The sequence below is a fragment of the Babylonia areolata genome, chromosome 13, assembly GCF_041734735.1.
Source record: "Babylonia areolata isolate BAREFJ2019XMU chromosome 13, ASM4173473v1, whole genome shotgun sequence".
In the NCBI taxonomy this organism is placed as follows: Eukaryota; Metazoa; Mollusca; class Gastropoda; order Neogastropoda; family Buccinidae; genus Babylonia; species Babylonia areolata.
In genome coordinates, this window is record NC_134888.1 from 11,561,851 (window position 1) to 11,584,758 (window position 22,908).

Consider the following 22,908-nt stretch of genomic DNA (forward strand, 5'->3'; position numbering starts at 1 on the left):
CACATATTGTATTAAGTGAAACACAGTCAAAAGATCCACATATTGTATTAAGTGAAACACAGTCAAAAGATCCACATACTGTATTAAGTGAAACACAGTCAAGAGATCCACATACTGTATTAAGTGAAACACAGTCAAAAGATCCACGTACTGTATTAAGTGAAACATAGTCAAAAGATCCACATATTGTATGAAGTGAAACACAGTCAAAAGATCCACATACTGTATTAAGTGAAACACAGTCAAAAGATCCACATACTGTATTAAGTGAAACACAGTCAAGAGATCCACATACTGTATTAAGTGAAACACAGTCAAAAGATCCACATATTGTATTAGGTGAAACACAGTCAAAAGATCAACATATTGTATTAGGTGAAACATAGTCAAAAGATCCACAGATTGTATTAAGTGAAACACAGTCAAAAGATCCACATACTGTATTAAGTGAAACACAGTCAAAAGATCCACATATTGTATTAAGTGAAACACAGTCAAATGATCCACATACTCTATTAAGTGAAACACAGTCAAAAGATCCACATATTGTATTAGGTGAAACACAGTCAAAAGATCCACATATAGTATTAGGTGAAAAATAGTCAAAAGATCCACATATTGTATTAGGTGAAACATAGTCAAAAGATCGACATACCGTATTAAGTGAAACACAGTCAAAAGATACACGTACTGTATTAAGTGAAACATAGTCAAAAGATACACATATTGTATTAAGTGAAACATAGTCAAAAGATCCACATACTGTATTAAGTGAAACACAATCAAAAGATCCACATTGTATTAAGTGAAACACAGTCAAAAGATCCACATATTGTATTAAGTGAAACACAGTCAAAAAATACACGTACTGTATTAAGTGAAACACAATCAAAAGATCCACATACTGTATTAAGTGAAACACAGTCAAGAGATCCACATACTGTATTAAGTGAAACACAGTCAAAAGATCCACATATTGTATTAGGTGAAACACAGTCAAAAGATCAACATATTGTATTAGGTGAAACATAGTCAAAAGATCCACAGATTGTATTAAGTGAAACACAGTCAAAAGATCCACATACTGTATTAAGTGAAACACAGTCAAAAGATCCACATATTGTATTAAGTGAAACACAGTCAAATGATCCACATACTCTATTAAGTGAAACACAGTCAAAAGATCCACATATTGTATTAGGTGAAACACAGTCAAAAGATCCACATATAGTATTAGGTGAAAAATAGTCAAAAGATCCACATATTGTATTAGGTGAAACATAGTCAAAAGATCGACATACCGTATTAAGTGAAACACAGTCAAAAGATACACGTACTGTATTAAGTGAAACATAGTCAAAAGATACACATATTGTATTAAGTGAAACATAGTCAAAAGATCCACATACTGTATTAAGTGAAACACAATCAAAAGATCCACATTGTATTAAGTGAAACACAGTCAAAAGATCCACATATTGTATTAAGTGAAACACAGTCAAAAAATACACGTACTGTATTAAGTGAAACACAATCAAAAGATCCACATACTGTATTAAGTGAAACACAGTCAAAAGATCCACATATTGTATTAAGTGAAACATAGTCAAAAGATCTACATATTGTATTAGGTGAAACACAGTCAAAAGATCCACATATTGTATTAAGTGAAACAGAGTCAAAAGATCCACATATTGTATTAGGTGAAACATAGTCAAAAGATCCACATATTGTAATAGGTGAAACACAGTCAAAAGATCCACATATTGTATTAAGTGAAACACAGTCAAAAGATCTACATATTGTATTAGGTGAAACACAGTCAAAAGATCCACGTATTGTATTAAGTGAAACACAGTCAAAAGATCCACGTATTGTATTAAGTGAAACATAGTCAAAAGATCCACATATTGTATTAGGTGAAACACAGTCAAAAGATCCACATATTGTATTGAGTGAAACATAGTGAAACACAGTCAAAAGATCCACATATTGTATTAAGTGAAACACAGTCAAAAGATCTACATATTGTATTAGGTGAAACACAGTCAAAAGATCCACATATTGTATTAGGTGAAACACAGTCAAAAGATCCACGTATTGTATTAAGTGAAACATAGTCAAATGATCCACATATTGTATTAAGTGAAACACAGTCAAAAGATCCACATACTGTATTAAGTGAAACACAGTCAAAAGATCCACATATTGTATTAAGTGAAACACAGTCAAAAGATCCACATACTGTATTAAGTGAAACACAGTCAAAAGATACACGTACTGTATTAAGTGAAACACAGTCAAAAGATCCACATATTGTATTAGGTGAAACATAGTCAAAAGATCCACATATTGTATTAAGTGAAACATAGTCAAAAGATCCACATGGTATATTAGATGAAACACAGTCAAAAGATCCACATATTGTATTAGGTTAAACACAGTCAAAAGATCCACGTACTGTATTAAGTGAAACATAGTCAAAAGATCCACATATTGTATTAAGTGAAACACAGTCAAAAGATCCACATACTGTATTAAGTGAAACACAGTCAAAAGATCCACATACTGTATTAAGTGAAATACAGTCAAGAGATCCACATACTGTATTAAGTGAAACACAGTCAAAAGATCCACATATTGTATTAAGTGAAACATAGTCAAAAGATCCACATATTGTATTAAGTGAAACACAGTCAAAAGATCCACATACTGTATTAAGTGAAACAGAGTCAAAAGATCCACATATTGTATTAAGTGAAACACAGTCAAAAGATCCACATACTGTATTAAGTGAAACACAGTCAAAAGATTCACATATTGTATTAGGTGAAACACAGTCAAAAGATCAACATATTGTATTAGGTGAAACATAGTGAAAAGATCTACAAATTGTATTAAGTTAAACACAGTCAAAAGATCCACATACTGTATTAAGTGAAACACAGTCAAAAGATCCACATATTGTATTAAGTGAAACACAGTCAAATGATCCACATACTGTATTAAGCGAAACACAGTCAAAAGATCCACATATTGTATTAGGTAAAACACAGTCAAAAGATCCACATATAGTATTAGGTGAAAAATAGTCAAGAGATACACATATTGTATTAAGTGAAACATAGTCAAAAGAACCGCATACTGTATTAAGTGAAACACAATCAAAAGATCCACATTGTATTAAGTGAAACACAGTCAAAAGATCCACATATTGTATTAAGTGAAACACAGTCAAAAGATACACGTACTGTATTAAGTGAAACACAATCAAAAGATCCACATATTGTATTAAGTGAAACATAGTCAAAAGATCCACATATTGTATTAAGTGAAACACAGTCAAAAGATCCACATGGTATATTAGATGAAACACAGTCAAAAGATCCACATATTGTATTAGGTTAAACACAGTCAAAAGATCCACGTACTGTATTAAGTGAAACATAGTCAAAAGATCCACATATTGTATTAAGTGAAACACAGTCAAAAGATCCACATACTGTATTAAGTGAAACACAGTCAAAAGATCCACATACTGTATTAAGTGAAATACAGTCAAGAGATCCACATACTGTATTAAGTGAAACACAGTCAAAAGATCCACATATTGTATTAAGTGAAACATAGTCAAAAGATCCACATATTGTATTAAGTGAAACACAGTCAAAAGATCCACATACTGTATTAAGTGAAACAGAGTCAAAAGATCCACATATTGTATTAAGTGAAACACAGTCAAAAGATCCACATACTGTATTAAGTGAAACACAGTCAAAAGATTCACATATTGTATTAGGTGAAACACAGTCAAAAGATCAACATATTGTATTAGGTGAAACATAGTGAAAAGATCTACAAATTGTATTAAGTTAAACACAGTCAAAAGATCCACATACTGTATTAAGTGAAACACAGTCAAAAGATCCACATATTGTATTAAGTGAAACACAGTCAAATGATCCACATACTGTATTAAGCGAAACACAGTCAAAAGATCCACATATTGTATTAGGTAAAACACAGTCAAAAGATCCACATATAGTATTAGGTGAAAAATAGTCAAAAGATACACATATTGTATTAAGTGAAACATAGTCAAAAGAACCACATACTGTATTAAGTGAAACACAATCAAAAGATCCACATTGTATGAAGTGAAACACAGTCAAAAGATCCACATATTGTATTAAGTGAAACACAGTCAAAAGATACACGTACTGTATTAAGTGAAACACAATCAAAAGATCCACATACTGTATTAAGTGAAACACAGTCAAAAGATCCACATATTGTATTAAGTGAAACACAGTCAAAAGATACACGTACTGTATTAAGTGAAACACAGTCAAAAGATCCACATATTGTATTAGGTGAAACACAGTCAAAAGATCCACATATTGTATTAGGTGAAACACAGTCAAAAGATCCACGTATTGTATTAAGTGAAACATAGTCAAAAGATCCACATATTGTATTAGGTGAAACACAGTCAAAAGATCCACATATTGTATTAAGTGAAACATAGTGAAACACAGTCAAAAGATCCAGATACTGTATTAAGTGAAACACAGTCAAATGATCCACATATTGTATTAAGTGAAACACAGTCAAAAGATCCACATATTGTATTAAGTGAAACACAGTCAAAAGATCCACATACTGTATTAAGTGAAAAACAGTCAAATGATCCACATATTGTATTAGGTGAAACAGAGTCAAAAGATCCACATACTGTATTAAGTGAAACACAGTCAAAAGATCCACATATTGTATTAAGTGAAACACAGTCAAAAGATACACGTACTGTATTAAGTGAAACACAGTCAAAAGATCCACATATTGTATTAAGTGAAACATAGTCAAAAGATCCACATATTGTATTAGGTGAAACATAGTCAAAAGATCCACATATTGTATTAAGTGAAACACAGTCAAAAGATCCACATATTGTATTAAGTGAAACATAGTCAAAAGATCCACATACTGTACTAAGTGAAACACAGTCAAAAGATCCACATACTGTATTAAATGAAACACAGTCAAAAGATCCACATGTATTAAGTGAAACACAGTCAAAAGATCCACATACTGTATTAAGTGAAACAGTCAAAAGATCCACATACTGTATTAAGTGAAACACAGTCAAAAGATCCATATACTGTGTTAAGTGAAACAGTCAAAAGATCCACATACTGTATTAAGTGAAACACAGTCAAAAGATCCATATACTGTATTAAGTGAAACACAGTCAAAAGCATCTAAAAATGTGATTTGTTCCCCTCCCTGAAAAACTGCACTCTTTTAAATGATTCACACAGGAGACGAGTAGCAGCTTTTGTTTGAAATTCTTTGAATATTACAAGGAGACTTGATCTGGAGGTTTTTAAACCCTAAATTGTATTTGATGTTCTGGGAAACAAACAAACAAAAAAAAAAACAACTTCTGGTGGCTATAATACACATATCTCCAAATAGTCTTAGTCATATAAACACGACTCTAAATGACATGTTTGTTAAAATCTACCATTTTGTATACAGACAAGATCATGTTATCATCACAGTGGGTGAATTCAACTGACAAAGGGATCCTTGAAAGGATTAAAGATGTGTATCTCTTTCAAGTGGTGAAAGAACTCACTTCAGAGGACTACAGAGAGCGAATACCCTTGATCTTATACTTCAGAGAAATAAACATGACTATGGAAAACCTTGTATTCTTCCTTTTATCCTTGTATTTCCTATGGGAAATAGTCATCATCATACAATTTGTTTTGATTTACAACTGTCACCAGGTAACAAATATAGTGGAATAAAAGAGGCTATGAACGGGCAAGAATTCCTTGACAGTGTGGACTGGAAAAACATGTTGACAGAGGAACTAAGCACAAATCAGTGTTGGAGTCTAACTGAAAACAAAATATTTGAGCGCATAGAAAAGTACATCCCATGCAGATACTTTCCACCAAGGAATCCATTCCAGAAAAAGTCAGTGCCACAAACTCAACATTTCCAGTTAAAATCCGATTAAAGCACAAAACCTTTAAGACTTACAAGAAATTCAGGACTAAGGAAAACTATCATGAATATGCGGGAGCCCGACATCAAGTGAAATGGGCGATGTGTAAATCAGTAAACACTAAATGTAGCTGGCTAAAAATATTTAAAATTGCCCCAAAAGCTTTTAATATAAGTATGCGTATACTGCATCCAAAACAAAGAGAGGGTATATCTGATCTCATTAAGCCGCAAGGAACCTTGAGTGATAGGCAGAGGTCTTAGATATTTTTTCACGGGTGTTTTTACTGAAGAAGACACTGACAATCTCCTATACTACCCAAAAAGAACAAACAGAACTTTATCTGGCTTAGAAATTTTTTATAAAAATCAAGTCCTTGATAAACTGACAGGTTTAAATGGCTCAAAATCACCAGATCCAGATGGAGTACAGCCCAGGCTGCTGAAAGAGACAAAGGATGCTCTTTCTTTCTCTTTAAAATTCTTATTCACTCAACGTTTGAAGGAAGGTACCAGACGGTTGGAAACTATCAGAGGTTAATTAAACATGTTTTCAAAAAGGTAATAAGAATGAACCAATTAACTACAGGCCAGTTAGTCTTACATCTGTGGTATTTAAAACTTGTGAAGGTATAATCTGCGATACGCTGAATAAACATTAAATTGAGAATGATCTTTTATCAAATTACCAGTATGGATTTATATCTGGAAGGTCTTGTGTTACACAGTTTTTAAATACTATTCAAGACTTGATGATTGAGACAAATAACAATATGCCTATAGACATTGTATACTTAGACTTTCAGATGGCATTTGATAAGGTTCCACTAAAACGACTGATTACAAAATGAAAGGCTATGGCATCAGGGGTAGTTTTCGAAGTTGGATAGAAGCCTTTTTACATGACAGAAGCCAGTATGTAAGCAATCCTGCGGGAGTTTTGGTGGGGTGGTGGGGGTGGGGACCCGGTTCGGGACCTTATCTAACCTACCCTGGTCGTGAGTCGTGGTGATATGCTGCGGAAAAGTTTGGTTTATATGTAGATGCAACACCATTTTTATACTTTAATATATGTAAGAAGCCAGAGACATTCTTGTGAAAAAGTTGTTTTTTTATGGGCTCAGAGACGATTCTTTGGATACAATTTGATTGATGAAGTATTTCAGTGTGTGTGTGTGTGTGTGTGTGTGTGTGTGTGTGTGCACGCGCGCGCCCAACCCCCAGGAATAAGTAGATTGGGATAGGGTATTGTTAGGGCATTCCTTTGCTTTGGGTGAGGTATCCTTTCTATCTAGCTGGCTATGTCCCTTTCTTGAACCCACACATTTATTGGGTACAATTGTGTTATGCTTGTTTGGTGGTTTTGTGTAAGTGTATAAATAAATGTGATCTGTCCCTTCTTTGCCTGTTTCATTTGCATGGCGTTGTTGAGTGCACTGCAACTTCTTCCAACACATGGAGCTGTGTCAAGTGTCTATTTTCTGAAATAGGACCTGGGTACGTAACATTTGCCCACATTCAAGCTTAGGCCTAACTATTCGTAGTGCTAGTTGTGATACCCTAATCAAATTATCTTTAGTACCACAAATGATACGAAAATTCACGAATCCACCAAGCGAATGATAAGAATTTGCAGTGTCAACAGTTGTGAAAAGAAATAATTCACGGTGCTATTCATGATTTTCTGAATCCTTAAAGCCATTATTAACTATGCTTATCAATGACACCTTTGATGTTAATAAAAATCATTGTGCAACTCATATTACAGTTTATGATTTCGATCATCAGATTCACAGTTCACTGATGATAATCAGAATCAATAATGCAAATAAGAACACTTAGCATAGCCGAGAGAAAAAGGCATCCATATATATGGTAATAATTCTCAAAATTAATGTCATGTCATGGATGATAGTAAAGTATATGTAAAAGAAAACACGAAGGTTCAATGACTGTCTTGCTGATATCACGTTCACCTTTCAAGAAAAAAATCTGATAGAAATTGGGTACCCCGATCTACACACGATAGACAGAAACTCACGCTTTGTGTGCAGCAAGGAGGCCAGAACACACACGGGCCTGTGGGTGCTTGGCTGCCCGAAGGAAACCTTCATACTGATCCAACAACTCGCCGTGAGGGCAGGTCGTCACGCACAGCAGAGTCAGCAGCAGCCATCCTCTCTCTTCACTGTGTCTGCAAACGTAGCAAAAGTGCTTGAAATCATATAATGGAACAAGAAAGGCAAGGCATTCAAGACTCACTTGTGATACACACTTAAAGAAATAATAATAATAATTCATATAAAAAAAATATTTCAAAAAGTTTTTTTAAATGTGTTCTCTATTCGTTATCATAATTAAAAACACTACCAGCCGCCGTGGCGAAGTGGTTAGCGTCGCGGACTGACGGCTGGGAGGACGCGGGTTCGAATCCCAGCGGAGGTGGGTTTTTCGGCCCGTGGCCGGCTCCTACCCAGAGCTGAGTGTGCTGTGGGCTTAAATGGGGAGACTGGGACCACACAGTCGAGTGTCATCCACTTCAAGGATGCGTCTTTGGGTGTGTTGCTCTAATTACTTGACCAACACTGCAAGTGTCTGTATCTCTCGGGCCTGGTTAACGCCGGGATATCATTATGACAGGAAGCGTAGAGTACAGCCTTGTCACGCAGTCCCAAACCAAAATGGACCTCCATAGCAACATCGTCATCATCATCGTCATCCTCCTCCTTCATCGTCATCAATATAAACAAAATAGTCTCAAAGTCTGTGGCCTTTCATGCCCTGCTCTCATGGTGACCTCAGTTTCGATACCCCTCCACTTCTGTGCTTGGGGTGAGTCCTGTCAATGTCGTCAGTATCGGCGGATTCGTCGGGGGCTGTTGTTTGAGGGACGTGGTGGCGGTCTCCACTCTGGGAGGGACGCTCACTCAGTCTGGCTCCGCGACTAAGCCATTATTGTCGTTAGTAGGGGGCTTAGTAGGTGGTGTCCTAAGTACGTAAAATCAGAACAGGCACCACTGAACACCACCGAAGTGACTCAGCAGCAGTGCAGGGTCTCCTCTGGTGTGTGGCCTCCAGGCGACCTAACATCGATGGTTCCCTGTGGACTGCCGACGCTGGAACTGCGACGGACGAACCCGGGTGTGGCCGTGTATGGGGGAATCTAAATGAGCGGCGTGGGAGTAATGCCACTGAAACGGTGCAGATGATGGGGCAGCAAAAAAAAAAAAAAAAAAAAAAAAAAAAAAAAAAACACTCGGCAACTTCGCGTTTAAAAAAAAAAAAGAAAGAAGATTCGAACCAAGGATGTTTGGGTTGAAGACGAGTTGTTTTATCCACTGCGCTAACGCAGGTTCGTATATAACGTTCAAAAGTTATCATTTCACCATGTTCTTCTAGCGGAATAAATTGACAACGGTGATCGAAGTGATAACGCCGTTTAAATCATGTTACTTTTGGTATATCTCTGGCATTTAAGAATTTCTTTCAGATCCGAGATAAAGGAGACGTTCCCATCGCCTCAAATACACTGCAATATGTGTCCGTTTTTATAGATCTGCAGAGATCCGTGTTCGACAAGCTTTTTTTTCACTCACTGAGAAAACATGACAATGTCCATTCAATTTCTCTTTTCTGTCCATTCTAGTTAATTCAGTATCCACTTTAAAACATTTTTTGCAGTAAACACGTCGATAATTATGTAAGAAATTCTTTAATTCTGCGGTAAAGGAGACGCCATCGTGTCAGGCTTTCCAACATATTTTGTCAAGATCTACACAGACCAGTCAAGACAAGGCTGGCCGAAACTCAGTGAAACAGTCGATTCAAATTTTCTTTTATGGTTATTCTAATTAATTCAGTGTCCACATAAGAATATTCATATACAGCGAACACGTCAATAATGTAGTTCGTGTCACTGTACGTGTTCTGTCCAGAATTTTTATTTCTTTTCTTTTAATTGCCAACAAGAAAAACGAGGTCACGGTGTTTCCTTAACAGACAATCGGGCAGCAGCAAAAGGGTAACAATGTTTTCGGAATCCGAAACCAGCATCAACGAAATAAACCGTTAATCAATCGGAAATACGGCTGAATTCGGAAGACGCACAAACTATTGGTATGACTGTGAAGATTTTTTACCCTACTATTTTTAAGCCAGATTTGGTATTGGCAGACAGAGAATTTCCAGAGAAAATGCAGACAGTATTTCTAGAGAAAATGGCAATGTTAAAGTTCACCACGGACACACAGACACACACAGACAACCGAACACCGGGTTATAACATAGACACACTGTGTTTACACAAGTGAGTCAAAAATCATATGTGCATCCACCACCATCTTCCCCGCTTTGCTAGGACATGCAGAGTACGAAGAAAGGAAAAGAAGAAAGGGAGAGGGGGTGACATTTCTTATCGTATCTTGACCAAAAACTCCCTGCTGGTAATAATATGTACCACGAAACCAAACCAACACAGTATAGCAAATTCAGCGAACAACAATTCCATTAAGTCACTGTCACAAACCAACAATTCCGTTAAGTCCAGGCATTAATTCACTGCTGATGTGACACAAACAGAAAAAAGACCTCTGTCGTGCACGTGTCAAACAGTTCAAGCATTCCACGATCCCTTCCGACACGCACATGTACACAAAGACTGGCCACTTCAAAGTCATAACATGAAATACAAAGAAATATAGATTCTCTCCATACTTATCTGGGTTGTTGGTAAGCTGTTTCATTATCTGGCAGTAGATTTCGTCTCTCAAGTATTTCTGTGGACAAATGAGATGACTATACAGTTCCCTACATATTATGCATACAGAGGCTACACACGAAGTGAATATAGGACAGCATCACAACCAAACGCAAAAACAAAAGTACGCTCGACATCTCTCCTCTCTCTCGTACATTGCATAGGTTCTGAGAAAGCCTTTCAGTTCATAAAAAGAACAATTATTTGGCTGATTCCTTCAAAAGCTAGTGTTCATGAAAACATGCTGAAACGTATCAATATGTATGCCCAAAGACGCTATGCAGATCGTACCTGTACAGGTGTCAGTCAGGTCTAAAAGAATCCCACGACGATATTTTTTATTCTTCGGTAAAACAGCCATGACTGATAATTTAATTTGGCTGTTCAAAAATAATTTGGCAATTCCGATGCGGTTCGAACTCACGAGCGCCGACGAGAATCACTTCGCCACGGTGCTGGCAGAAACATGCACAGACTCCGTGTCAAACATTTCTGAAGGAGATGATTATGTTAAAAAATAGAGAATAACACCTTACAAACACCTCCCATCCCCGCTCTTCTCCACGACATACATCCGCACCCCTCCCCTCTCCGACACTCACACACACACACACACACACACATTTATGTCAGTCTATCTGAAAACTTGATCACTTACATTGCGTCGAGCAGGATCAATGATACAATCATTGACAAGTTCTATGTCAGAAATTTCCTGTTTGACGGCTAAATCCCCCATGAACTGCTGAATGGCTTCTTGTGGTTAAGGACTTGCCGAAATGGACCACCGTTCAAACAGTTGTAATTTAGCAGCAGCAGCAGTTGTGGTCGAGTAAGTCGCAGTTGCAGTAGCAGGGCTAGTGGAAGCAGTGACAATTGTGTTGGATTGAAATAGACATAGGGAATGAAAGAACCGTGACAAGCAGACAGACGGGATGTCACAAACAGGAACAGGCAGATACAGACATGGATGGGTGGATAGTCAGTCAGATGGATGGGTAGCACGAGGATGGATGGATGGATAGCCAACAGGTGAATGGATAATCAGACAGATGGATGGATAGTCAGACATATGGAGATACTCGAATGGTTTGGATGGATGGGTAGTCAGACAGTTTGGATAGGTAGTCAGACAGTTAGTTGCATAGGTGGTCAGACAGGTGGATGGGTATTCGGATGGAAGGTTTGTCGGACAGACGAATGGTAATCAAACCGACGGATTGGTTGCAAGACATGGATGGTCACGCTTAGATGATGCTTTGTTCTGAAACTTGGTCACTGCTGTCACAGACCTGCCAACATCAACATCAACAATTCATTCAATCAATCAAATCAGGTTTATGTCCCCATGACAATACAAGGAAAATTGTTTTGTGATCGACAAGATATCATAAGATAATACAACACTAAAATAACTAAAATGACTTTCGTAAATTTGTAAAGTATTTCACACTTAAAACGTTAGATGGATGGTAGTCAGACATGGACAGGTAGTCAGAAAGATGGATGGTAGTCAGACATGGACAGGTAGTCAGAAAGATGGATGGTAGTCAGACATGGACAGGTAGTCAGAAAGATGGATGGTAGTCAGACATGGACGGGTAGTCAGAAAGATGGATGGTAGTCAGACATGGACAGGTAGTCAGAAAGATGGATGGTAGTCAGACATGGAGGGGTAGTCAGAAAGATGGATGGTAGTCAGACATGGACAGGTAGTCAGAAAGATGGATGGTAGTCAGACATGGACAGGTAGTCAGAAAGATGGATGGTAGTCAGACATGGACGGGTAGTCAAAAAGATGGATGGTAGTCAGACATGGACGGGTAGTCAGAAAGATGGATGGTAGTCAGACATGGACAGGTAGTCAGAAAGACGGATGGTAGTCAGACATGGACAGGTAGTCAGAAAGAGGGATGGTAGTCAGACATGGACAGGTAGTCAGAAAGATGGATGGTAGTCAGACATGGACAGGTAGTCAGAAAGATGGATGGTAGTCAGACATGGACGGGTAGTCAGAAAGATGGATGGTAGTCAGACATGGACAGGTAGTCAGAAAGATGGATGGTAGTCAGACATGGACGGGTTGTCAGAAAGATGGATGGTAGTCAGACATGGACAGGTAGTCAGAAAGATGGATGGTAGTCAGACATGGGTAGTCAGAAAGATGGATGGTAGTCAGACATGGACGGGTAGTCAGAAAGATGGATGGTAGTCAGACATGGACGGGTAGTCAGAAAGATGGATGGTAGTCAGACATGGACGGGTAGTCAGAAAGATGGATGGTAGTCAGACATGGACGGGTAGTCAGAAAGATGGATGGTAGTCAGACATGGACAGGTAGTCAAAAAGATGGATGGTAGTCAGACATGGACGGGTAGTCAGAAAGATGGATGGTAGTCAGACATGGACAGGTAGTCAAAAAGATGGATGGTAGTCAGACATGGACGGGTAGTCAGAAAGATGGATGGTAGTCAGACATGGACGGGTAGTCAGAAAGATGGATGGTAGTCAGACATGGACGGGTAGTCAGAAAGATGGATGGTAGTCAGACATGGACGGGTAGTCAGAAAGATGGATGGTAGTCAGACATGGACGGGTAGTCAGAAAGATGGATGGTAGTCAGACATGGACGGGTAGTCAGAAAGATGGATGGTAGTCAGACATGGAGGGGTAGTCAGAAAGATGGATGGTAGTCAGACATGGACGGGTAGTCAGAAAGATGGATGGTAGTCAGACATGGACAGGTGGTCAGAAAGATGGATGGTAGTCAGACATGGACGGGTAGTCAGAAAGATGGATGGTAGTCAGACATGGACAGGTAGTCAGAAAGATGGATGGTAGTCAGACATGGACAGGTAGTCAGAAAGATGGATGGTAGTCAGACATGGACAGGTGGTCAGAAAGATGGATGGTAGTCAGACATGGAGGGGTAGTCAGAAAGATGGATGGTAATAATAATAATAATAATGGTACTTATATAGCGCTGAATCTTGTGCATAAACAAATCAAAGCGCTTTCGCACCAGTCATTCTCACGCACGCATAACTCTAAAACTGAAAAAAACAAAAAACAAAAAAACAACAACAACTAAAAACAAGGAAGAGGCAGGGAAGGGAGGCTATTTTGGGAAGAGGTGGGTTTTAAGGCCAGACTTGAAAGAGCTGAGTGTGGAGACTTGACGAAGCGAAAGAGGAAGTTCATTCCAATTGCAAGGTCCAGAGACAGAGAAAGAACGGTGGCCAACAGTCGAGAGTTTGAATCTGGGTATGTGTAAGTGGAGTGGATCCGAAGCTGATCGTAGTGAGCGAGATGGAGTGTAGAGGTGAAGGCAGCCACAGAGATAGGAAGGGGCTGATTTGTGAATACATTTGTAGCATAGAGTGCTGATCTTGTACTTTATTCGGTGTGAGACAGGGAGCCAGTGGAGATGTTGCAAAAGAGGAGTGGTGTGCTCAGATTTTTTCTTTCTGAGGACGAGTCGGGCAGCAGAATTTTGTATGCGCTGAAGGGACTGAATGGATGAAGCAGGCAAACCAGACAATAGAGAGTTACAGTAGTCAAGGCGAGAGAGAATGAGAGAAACGACAAGTCTAGATGTTGCGTCAGTGGACAGATATTTCCGGATGGAACTGATGCACCGCAGTTGACAGTAGCAGGATTGACATGTCTGATTGATAAATGTTTGCATGGACAGTGTGTTGTCAAGGACAACGCCGAGGTTCCTGACTGAAGTGGACAGAGGGATGGATGTACTGCCAAGTTTGATTGTATTAGTTGTAATGGAAGAGAGTTTTTGTTTAGTTCCTATGATCATTGCTTCAGTTTTGTCCGCGTTCAATTGTAACTTATTTAGAGTCATCCAATTTTGAATATCCAGGAAGCAGTTAGATATTTCTTGCAAGAGCGACAACAGTTTTTCAGGTGTATCACTCTTCTGGAGTTGAGTGTCATCAGCATAAGAATGATGACTGACATTATGGCGGTTGATAATTTCAGCGAGAGGAGCAGTGTACAGTGTGAAGAGCACTGGGCCTAAAACAGATCCCTGTGGGACTCCATGTTCAATTTTAACGGGTTCAGACTGGAAATTATCAACAATGACAGACTGGAATCGATCAGTGAGATAAGATTTGAACCAGTTTAGAACAGTGCCGTTGATACCAAATGTAAAATGAAGACGGGAAAGAAGGATTGAATGGTCTATCGTGTCAAAGGCGGCTGACAAGTCGAGAAGAGTGAGAAGGGAGATCTGTCCTGAGTCGGACGCTAGCAGTAGGTTATTCAGGATGTGGAGGAGAGTGGTTTCGGTGCTGTGGTCAGCACGATAGGCAGACTGAAATGGGTGGATGAAACTGTTGAAACAAAGGTGATTGTTGAGCTGCTTCAGGACGGCTTTTTCAAGGAGTTTGGACAGGAATGGAAGATTAGAAACTGGTCGATAGTTTTTCAAAATGTTTGCGTCAAGGTTGGATTTCTTCAGAAGAGGCCGGACTATTGCAGTTTTGAAAGTGGATGGAAACGTTCCAGTGAGAAGGGATGAGTTGACAATGTTGGTGATTGTGGGGAGAAGCTGTGAGACACACTGAGAAAAAACAGAGGCTGGTATAGGATCGAGCTCACAGGATTTTATTGTCATTTCTTTGAGGATTTCATGGACATCTGTTTCAGTTAATGGATTAAAGGAATGGAGAGGAGTGCCGTTGAATTGAGGATCAGGATGAGTAGGTTGGAAAGGCATTTGGTCTAAGATGGTACGAATATTCTGGACTTTGTCAAAAAAGAAAGAGGAGAAGACATTGGGGAGTTCAGATAAAGTGTAGGCAGAAGGAAGAGGAGTCTTTTTTGCAGTGCCGAGAAGATTTGACATGATAGTGTAAAGAGATTTGGTGGATGTGGCATCGAGAACTTGAGAAGAAAAGAAGTTTGTCTTCGCTGATGAGATCATATGTTTGACTTTATTTATTTGTTTTCGGAAGATTTGATTGTGGACTTTCAGTTTTGTTGATCGCCATCGCCGTTCCAATTGGCGACGTTTGCGTTTTGCAAGTCGAATGTCTTGTGTGTACCACGGGGCGGAAGGTCTATCAGGGAGCATGCGGGTAGTGGGGGGTGCATGTTCATCCAGCAGTTGAGAGAGGACAGAGTTGTAGTGCGTAGAGACATTGGTGTGGGAAGAAATTTTGGAAAGGCGTTCAGCAGCTTGAGAAGAAAAAGTGTTAATGTTGATGGATTTCAGGTTGCGACGAGTAACGGATTTTTTGGTTCTGGTAGGTTTTGAAATATTAAGCAAGAATAATACAGCAGAATGGTCGGAAGAGAGTTCGTCAGTTACAGTCACTGACGCAATCATAGCATCAGAGTCACGTGTGATGAGCCAGTCCAACGTATGGCCAGATCTGTGTGTTGGTTCTGTAACGAGCTGAGAGAGAGAATGATTGGACAGAGATAGACATAGGCGTTTGACATCAGAGGAAGTTTGGTTGTTGAAATGAAAATTGAAGTCTCCGAGGATGATAAGTTTGCCAGAACGAAGGTTGTAGCAATCAAGTAATGTCCGGAACTCATCGTGAAACAGAGAAGATGTTAGGTTATTTTTACGACTAGGAGGAGGACGATAGAGACAACAGAAGATGATTGAGTGACCGGGAACATTGAGAGTGACTTCGAGCATTTCAAAAGTGTTATGTGGAAAGGCATGGTTATGGGAGAAGGAAAGGGAAGACTCCAAGATATTTCTATAGACGAGACAGTCGAGGAAGTGACTTGGTTTTGTATCCAGGGGGGGTGGGGGGGGGGGGGTGTCAGTTGTTTAATTTTGGGTTCGTGACCTTGTAATTTCAACCAGGTTTCAGTGAGAAATACGATATCAAAATTATTTTCAAAAATATAATCAGAAATATAGTCAGTCTTTTGATCAGGGCAGACAGATTGAGCATTGAACAGGCAGGCATGAAAGAGATCAGAGGCAGGCTGAGAGAAATCTAAAGGTGAAGCAGGTGAGTCAGACAGACAGGCAACGGAAGGAGACGATGGTGACTGAGCAGTGGAGGACAGTGGGAAGGCAGAGAAAGGTCCGGGAGTTGAGACAGGTGTGGAAGGGGTAGAAAGCAGACCAGGGCCAATCACGGGAGATACACCACATTTTGGAACAGTGTCAGAAAGGACAGTGTCACGGGAAGTAAAGGAGTCAGCTTGAACATGAGTGTTGAGGTTGTCATTGACGGTCACAGCAACAGCAGGGCTGACATCGGAGACAGGACGATCAGTGCTGGGGACAGAGGTCCACAAACGGCGAAGTCTGCCCGCTCTGGTTCCTCTTTTTGTCTTTGCTCTGCCGATGCCCAGGCTGATTATGCGCTGCGTCGTGTCATCGTGTCGTCGGAATTGTTTTTGCCATGATATATTTGACAGCAACACTTTGATGAAATTGACGTTTTCCATGGTCACAGTTGTAGTGCGAGAGCAGAGGTCGGACGGGAAGAGAGGGCAGGGCACGTGAAAAACGGAAAGTATAGTTGACAGGACGAAGGCGGTCGCTGATGCGATAACGAGGGTACGGTGAGTTGCATTCATTGAAGTAAATTTGAAAACTGAAACACTGTTATTATAAAATTGTTCTAAAAAGCAAATAAATATGATAAAACTGTTCCGACCTTAGATCTCCTGGAAATACGACGCACACACACATATAAAAAATGTCCAGATTAAAACAGGGAAACCACAGATTAAACACAAAAAAGGCAGAGGCCAACACAGTGCAGCCAGTGGGCGCAAGGGCAGGTTACTCTATCATGGTCAGACATGGACGGGTTGTCAGGAAGATGGATGGTAGTCAGACATGGACGGGTAGTCAGAAAGATGGATGGTAGTCAGACATGGACGGGTAGTCAGAAAGATGGATGGTAGTCAGACATGGACAGGTAGTCAGAAAGATGGATGGTAGTCAGACATGGACAAGTAGTCAGAAAGATGGATGGTAGTCAGACATGGACAGGTAGTCAGAAAGATGGATGGTAGTCAGACATGGAGGGGTAGTCAGAAAGATGGATGGTAGTCAGATATGGACAGGTAGTCAGAAAGATGGATGGTAGTCAGACATGGACAGGTAGTCAGAAAGATGGATGGTAGTCAGACATGGACGGGTAGTCAGAAAGATGGATGGTAGTCAGATATGGACAGGTAGTCAGAAAGATGGATGGTAGTCAGACATGGAGGGGTAGTCAGAAAGATGGATGGTAGTCAGACATGGACGGGTAGTCAGAAAGATGGATGGTAGTCAGACATGGACAGGTAGTCAGAAAGATGGATGGTAATCACACATGGACGGGTAGTCAGAAAGATGGATGGTAATCACACATGGACAGGTAGTCAGAAAGATGGATGGTAGTCAGACATGGAGGGCAGGAAATGAAGCAAATAATACAAGGAGGCAGAGAAGCGTGCAGTTGGCAGACAAGGATACCGGAGAAGGCTCTGCAGGCCAGTCTCTTCAGCTCCTCCCTGTTGCAGGTCCGTTTCAACAGTGGTTTCTTCAGGCTGTCACGGCTGAACCGCCACAATGAGGTGACCTTGTCACGCTTAAATGAGGCTTTGTTCAGAAACTTGGTCACTGTGCTCTCTGTTACAGGCCTGCCAAAATCAACATAACAAACAATCAATCAGTCCAGTTTTATGCTCTCAGAAAAATACAAGGAAAACTGGCTTGCCGTCGACAAACTAGCATGAGATAATACGACATTGAAATAACGTTTACTTAACATTAGTAAAATTGTAAAGTATAACACACTAAAAACGTAAGACGTATAATACATAAAACCACAAATCAGATCTTTCTCTCACCCAACCCTGATCGCCTTCGGCCCTGCCCACCCCCCTCTCCTCTTTTAACCTTCGCCGCACTGAGCTTCTGACTCAAAGATTCGTCCCAAGGTGGGCCTCTCAGACCCACATACCGCCAAAGAAGCAATGGGCGGTTTACCCCTTAATAATCCCAGCGTGGGCCTGTCAGACCCACAGGGTTGCAAAGCAGGCAAGCGAGCGATAGGGCTTAGGGCTGAATTTCAGCCTTCACCGGTGCATCTTGAAACAAGCATGGCATCACAAGCATCCATGGTGGAAGAAGCAGAGCGAGAACTTCGCGCTGCTTTGGGTGTATTGGGGTAAGTAATTCGATCGCCCATGTTGCATCCTTGTTATTATTTATTTGTGTACACTTTTGAAACATTTAAGAAATCCTGCCCGTTTTTTAAATACTTTTCGTGTTGTGAAGTTAGTTGCATGAAGTGCTGCCGAGTTTCAGGAGGCAGCATAGCAACACACATAGATCTAGCGCTCTATTACGCTCTGTGTGTTATAGGGGACTAGTTTATGAATATCCATTGTGTCTATGGCTAGCAATGGCTGCAGCAACTTATCGAAATTGAATCTAAACTATTTGCGCCCTAACAATATGCATTGTGAAGCTGGTTGTCTGCAGGCAAGCGATGGTGCCACGTTTACAGTAAATTTGGATCCCCTTTCAAAAAAGCCTTTTCCAACAAAAACGCTTTTGGGGAATTAGTTTTTATATATGACACTTTTGCATCTATTGTTATATGTTTACATATGATGTACGTATCATGCGAGCTCAAGTGCACAGATTGCTCTGCATGTGTGTTGTGGGAGCTAAGATATGTATGATTGATTGTGTGTGTGTTTGGGGTGGAAATGTGTTTATATGTGTATTTGGGTGGGCGCTGGTGGTGGTGAAGTGGCATGTTCCCTGCCCCTGGCCTTCATTATAGCCCTCTGCAAGTGACGCCCTACCTCCAATGGGTTGCAACCCCCACGTTTAGTGGTTGATTCCAGGTATTTCTGGAAGGCATTATCAAAGACCATATTGATTTGCCAAGCAGAGAAGGATAGAAAGCAAATAATAAAACTGACAGAGAACGGCTGGCAGCAGAGTATAAAATCTCAAGAAGAAATGACAGCAGAGAAGGAGGACAGCAGAGAAGAACAGATGGCACAGAAGATGACAGCGAAGAACAGACAGCAGAGAAGAACAGATGGCACAGAACATGACAGAGAAGAACGGACAGCAGAGAAGAACAGATGGCACAGAAGATGACAGGGAAGAACGGATATCAGAGAAGAACAGATGGTACAGAACATGACAGGGAAGAACTGACAGCAGAGAAGAACAGATGGCACAGAAAGATGACAAGGAAGAACGGATAGCAGAGAAGAACAGATGGCACAGAACATGACAGGGAAGAACGGACAGCAGAGAAGAACAGATGGCACAGAAAGATGACAAGGAAGAACGGATAGCAGAGAAGAACAGATGGCACAGAAAGATGACAAGGAAGAACGGATAGCAGAGAAGAACAGATGGCACAGAAAGATGACAAAGAACAGACAGCAGAGAAGAACAGATGGCACAGAAAGATGATAAGGAAGAACGGATAGCAGAGAAGAACAGATGGCACAGAAAGATGACAGGGAAGAACAGACAGCAGAAAAGAACAGATGGCACAGAAAGATGACAAAGAACAGACAGCAGAGAAGAACAGATGGCACAGAAAGATGATAAGGAAGAACGGATAGCAGAGAAGAACAGATGGCACAGAACATGACAGGGAAGAACGGACAGCAGAGAAGAACAGATGGCACAGAACATGACAGAGAAGAACGGATAGCAGAGAAGAACATATGGCACAGAACATGACAGGGAAGAACGGATATCAGAGAAGAACAGATGGCACAGAAAGGTGACAGGGAAGAACGGATAGCAGAGAAGAACAGATGGCACAGAAAGATGACAAGGAAGAACGGATAGCAGAGAAGAACAGATGGCACAGAAAGGTGACAGGGAAGAACGGATAGCAGAGAAGAACAGATGGCACAGAAAGATGACAAGGAAGAACGGATAGCAGAGAAGAACAGATGGCACAGAAAGGTGACAGGGAAGAACTGACAGCAGAGAAGAACAGATGGCACAGAAGATGACAGGGAAGAACGGACAGCAGAGAAGAACAGATGGCACAGAAAGATGACAGGGAAGAACAGACAGCAGAGAAGAACAGATGGCACAGAAAGATGACAGAGAAGAACAGACAGCAGAGAAGAACAGATGGCACAGAAAGATGACAAGGAAGAACGGATAGCAGAGAAGAACAGATGGCACAGAAAGATGACAGAGAAGAACGGACAGCAGAGAAGAACAGATGGCACAGAAGATGATAAGGAAGAACGGATAGCAGAGAAGAACAGATGGCACAGAAAGATGACAGGGAAGAACAGACAGCAGAGAAGAACAGATGGCACAGAAAGATGACAAAGAACAGACAGCAGAGAAGAACAGATGGCACAGAAAGATGATAAGGAAGAACGGATAGCAGAGAAGAACAGATGGCACAGAACATGACAGGGAAGAACGGACAGCAGAGAAGAACAGATGGCACAGAACATGACAGAGAAGAACGGATAGCAGAGAAGAACATATGGCACAGAACATGACAGGGAAGAACGGATATCAGAGAAGAACAGATGGCACAGAAAGGTGACAGGGAAGAACGGATAGCAGAGAAGAACAGATGGCACAGAAAGATGACAAGGAAGAACGGATAGCAGAGAAGAACAGATGGCACAGAAAGGTGACAGGGAAGAACTGACAGCAGAGAAGAACAGATGGCACAGAAGATGACAGGGAAGAACGGACAGCAGAGAAGAACAGATGGCACAGAAAGATGACAGGGAAGAACAGACAGCAGAGAAGAACAGATGGCACAGAAAGATGACAAGGAAGAACGGATAGCAGAGAAGAACAGATGGCACAGAACATGACAGAGAAGAACGGATAGCAGAGAAGAACAGATGGTACAGAACATGACAGAGAAGAACGGATATCAGAGAAGAACAGATGGTACAGAACATGACAGAGAAGAACGGATATCAGAGAAGAACAGATGGCACAGAGAGATGACAGGGAAGAAGGATAGCTCCTATTTCATATGTGGGTCTGAGAGGCCCACCATTGGACGAATAAGGGTATTGGCCTTTGCTCCTCTTTCTCATATGTGGATCTGAAAGGCCCACCTTGGGATGAATCAGGACAATGAAATTACATCATTAATTACTCCTTTCTTTGATGATGTAACAATTCCAAATTCACCGGAAAGGGACTTACGAGTCAGGAAAAGTCAGGAAATTTCATAACTGTAGCTTTAATAGTTCCGGAGATATGGGGACTTTTATGCGGCTGTGGGTCTGACAGACCCACTCTGTGCGGCGAAGGTTAAACATTCCACGCTCAAGCCCCATTCCTCACCAACTCGTACTCCTTACAGCGTTTTTAAAATTCCAAGCGATTTATCACTTTAACACCTTAGAATAACGAAAACATATTTCCCCATATAAAGACGCACGCACACGTACGCACGCATAAAGCATTCACGTATAAAACGTTACACAAACCTATTCGGTAGAAATCAAACTTCAGTGGAATCAACCTTTTATTTTGGAAACAGGAAACACCACATTTTACCTGAAATTGTGACGTGAATACAGCTGCAGGTTTGGAGACTTATGATCAACTTCATTGAGAAGAGACATGGGGTCTTTGCGGAGCTGCATCACAACCCGTCCCTGTGTAACAGTCACCGTCACCCTCAACTCAAACACATCGCCTTTGATGCCACACAAACACAAGTCATATATGTCAGTTGAAGCATTCACACTGAATACATTAAGTAAAGAGTTGAAGGTTCTAGATGCCTAAAATATGAATTACCGAGGGGGGTCACTTTTGCTCTTGTAACAGCACACATCATCAAGCCATTGCTGCTCAGGGCATCCCATCTGTCAGTCCACGGCTAAATAACAGAGCGGTCTGTCCACAGCTAAATAACAGGGCATCCCTTTAGTCTGTCCACAACTAAATAACAGGGCATCCCTTCAGTCTGTCCACAGCTAAATAACAGGGCATCCCTTTAGTCTGTCCACAACTAAATAACAGAGCATCCCTTCAGTCAGTCCATAGCTAAATAACAGAGCATCCCTTCAGTCTGTCCATAGCTAAATAACAGAGCATCCCATCAGTCTGTCCATAGCTAAATAACAGGACATCCCTTCAGTCTGTCCATAGCTAAATA

General features: G+C 40.6%; 1 protein-coding gene across 5 annotated transcripts in view; it reads right to left on the reverse strand.

Annotated features, from left to right (window-relative positions):
* LOC143289055 (unconventional myosin-VIIa-like) overlaps positions 1–22,908 on the reverse strand; it is a 226,551-nt gene that overhangs the window by 66,958 nt on the left and 136,685 nt on the right. For all 5 annotated transcript variants that reach the window (XM_076597869.1, XM_076597871.1, XM_076597870.1 and 2 more), the window contains 5 exons: positions 22,302–22,402; positions 18,237–18,403; positions 11,433–11,527; positions 10,732–10,793; positions 8,060–8,212 (listed from right to left, as the gene is read on the reverse strand). In XM_076597869.1, coding sequence (XP_076453984.1) covers positions 8,060–8,212; positions 10,732–10,793; positions 11,433–11,527; positions 18,237–18,403; positions 22,302–22,402 — 578 coding nt within the window. The remainder of the gene's footprint in view (positions 1–8,059; positions 8,213–10,731; positions 10,794–11,432; positions 11,528–18,236; positions 18,404–22,301; positions 22,403–22,908) is intronic.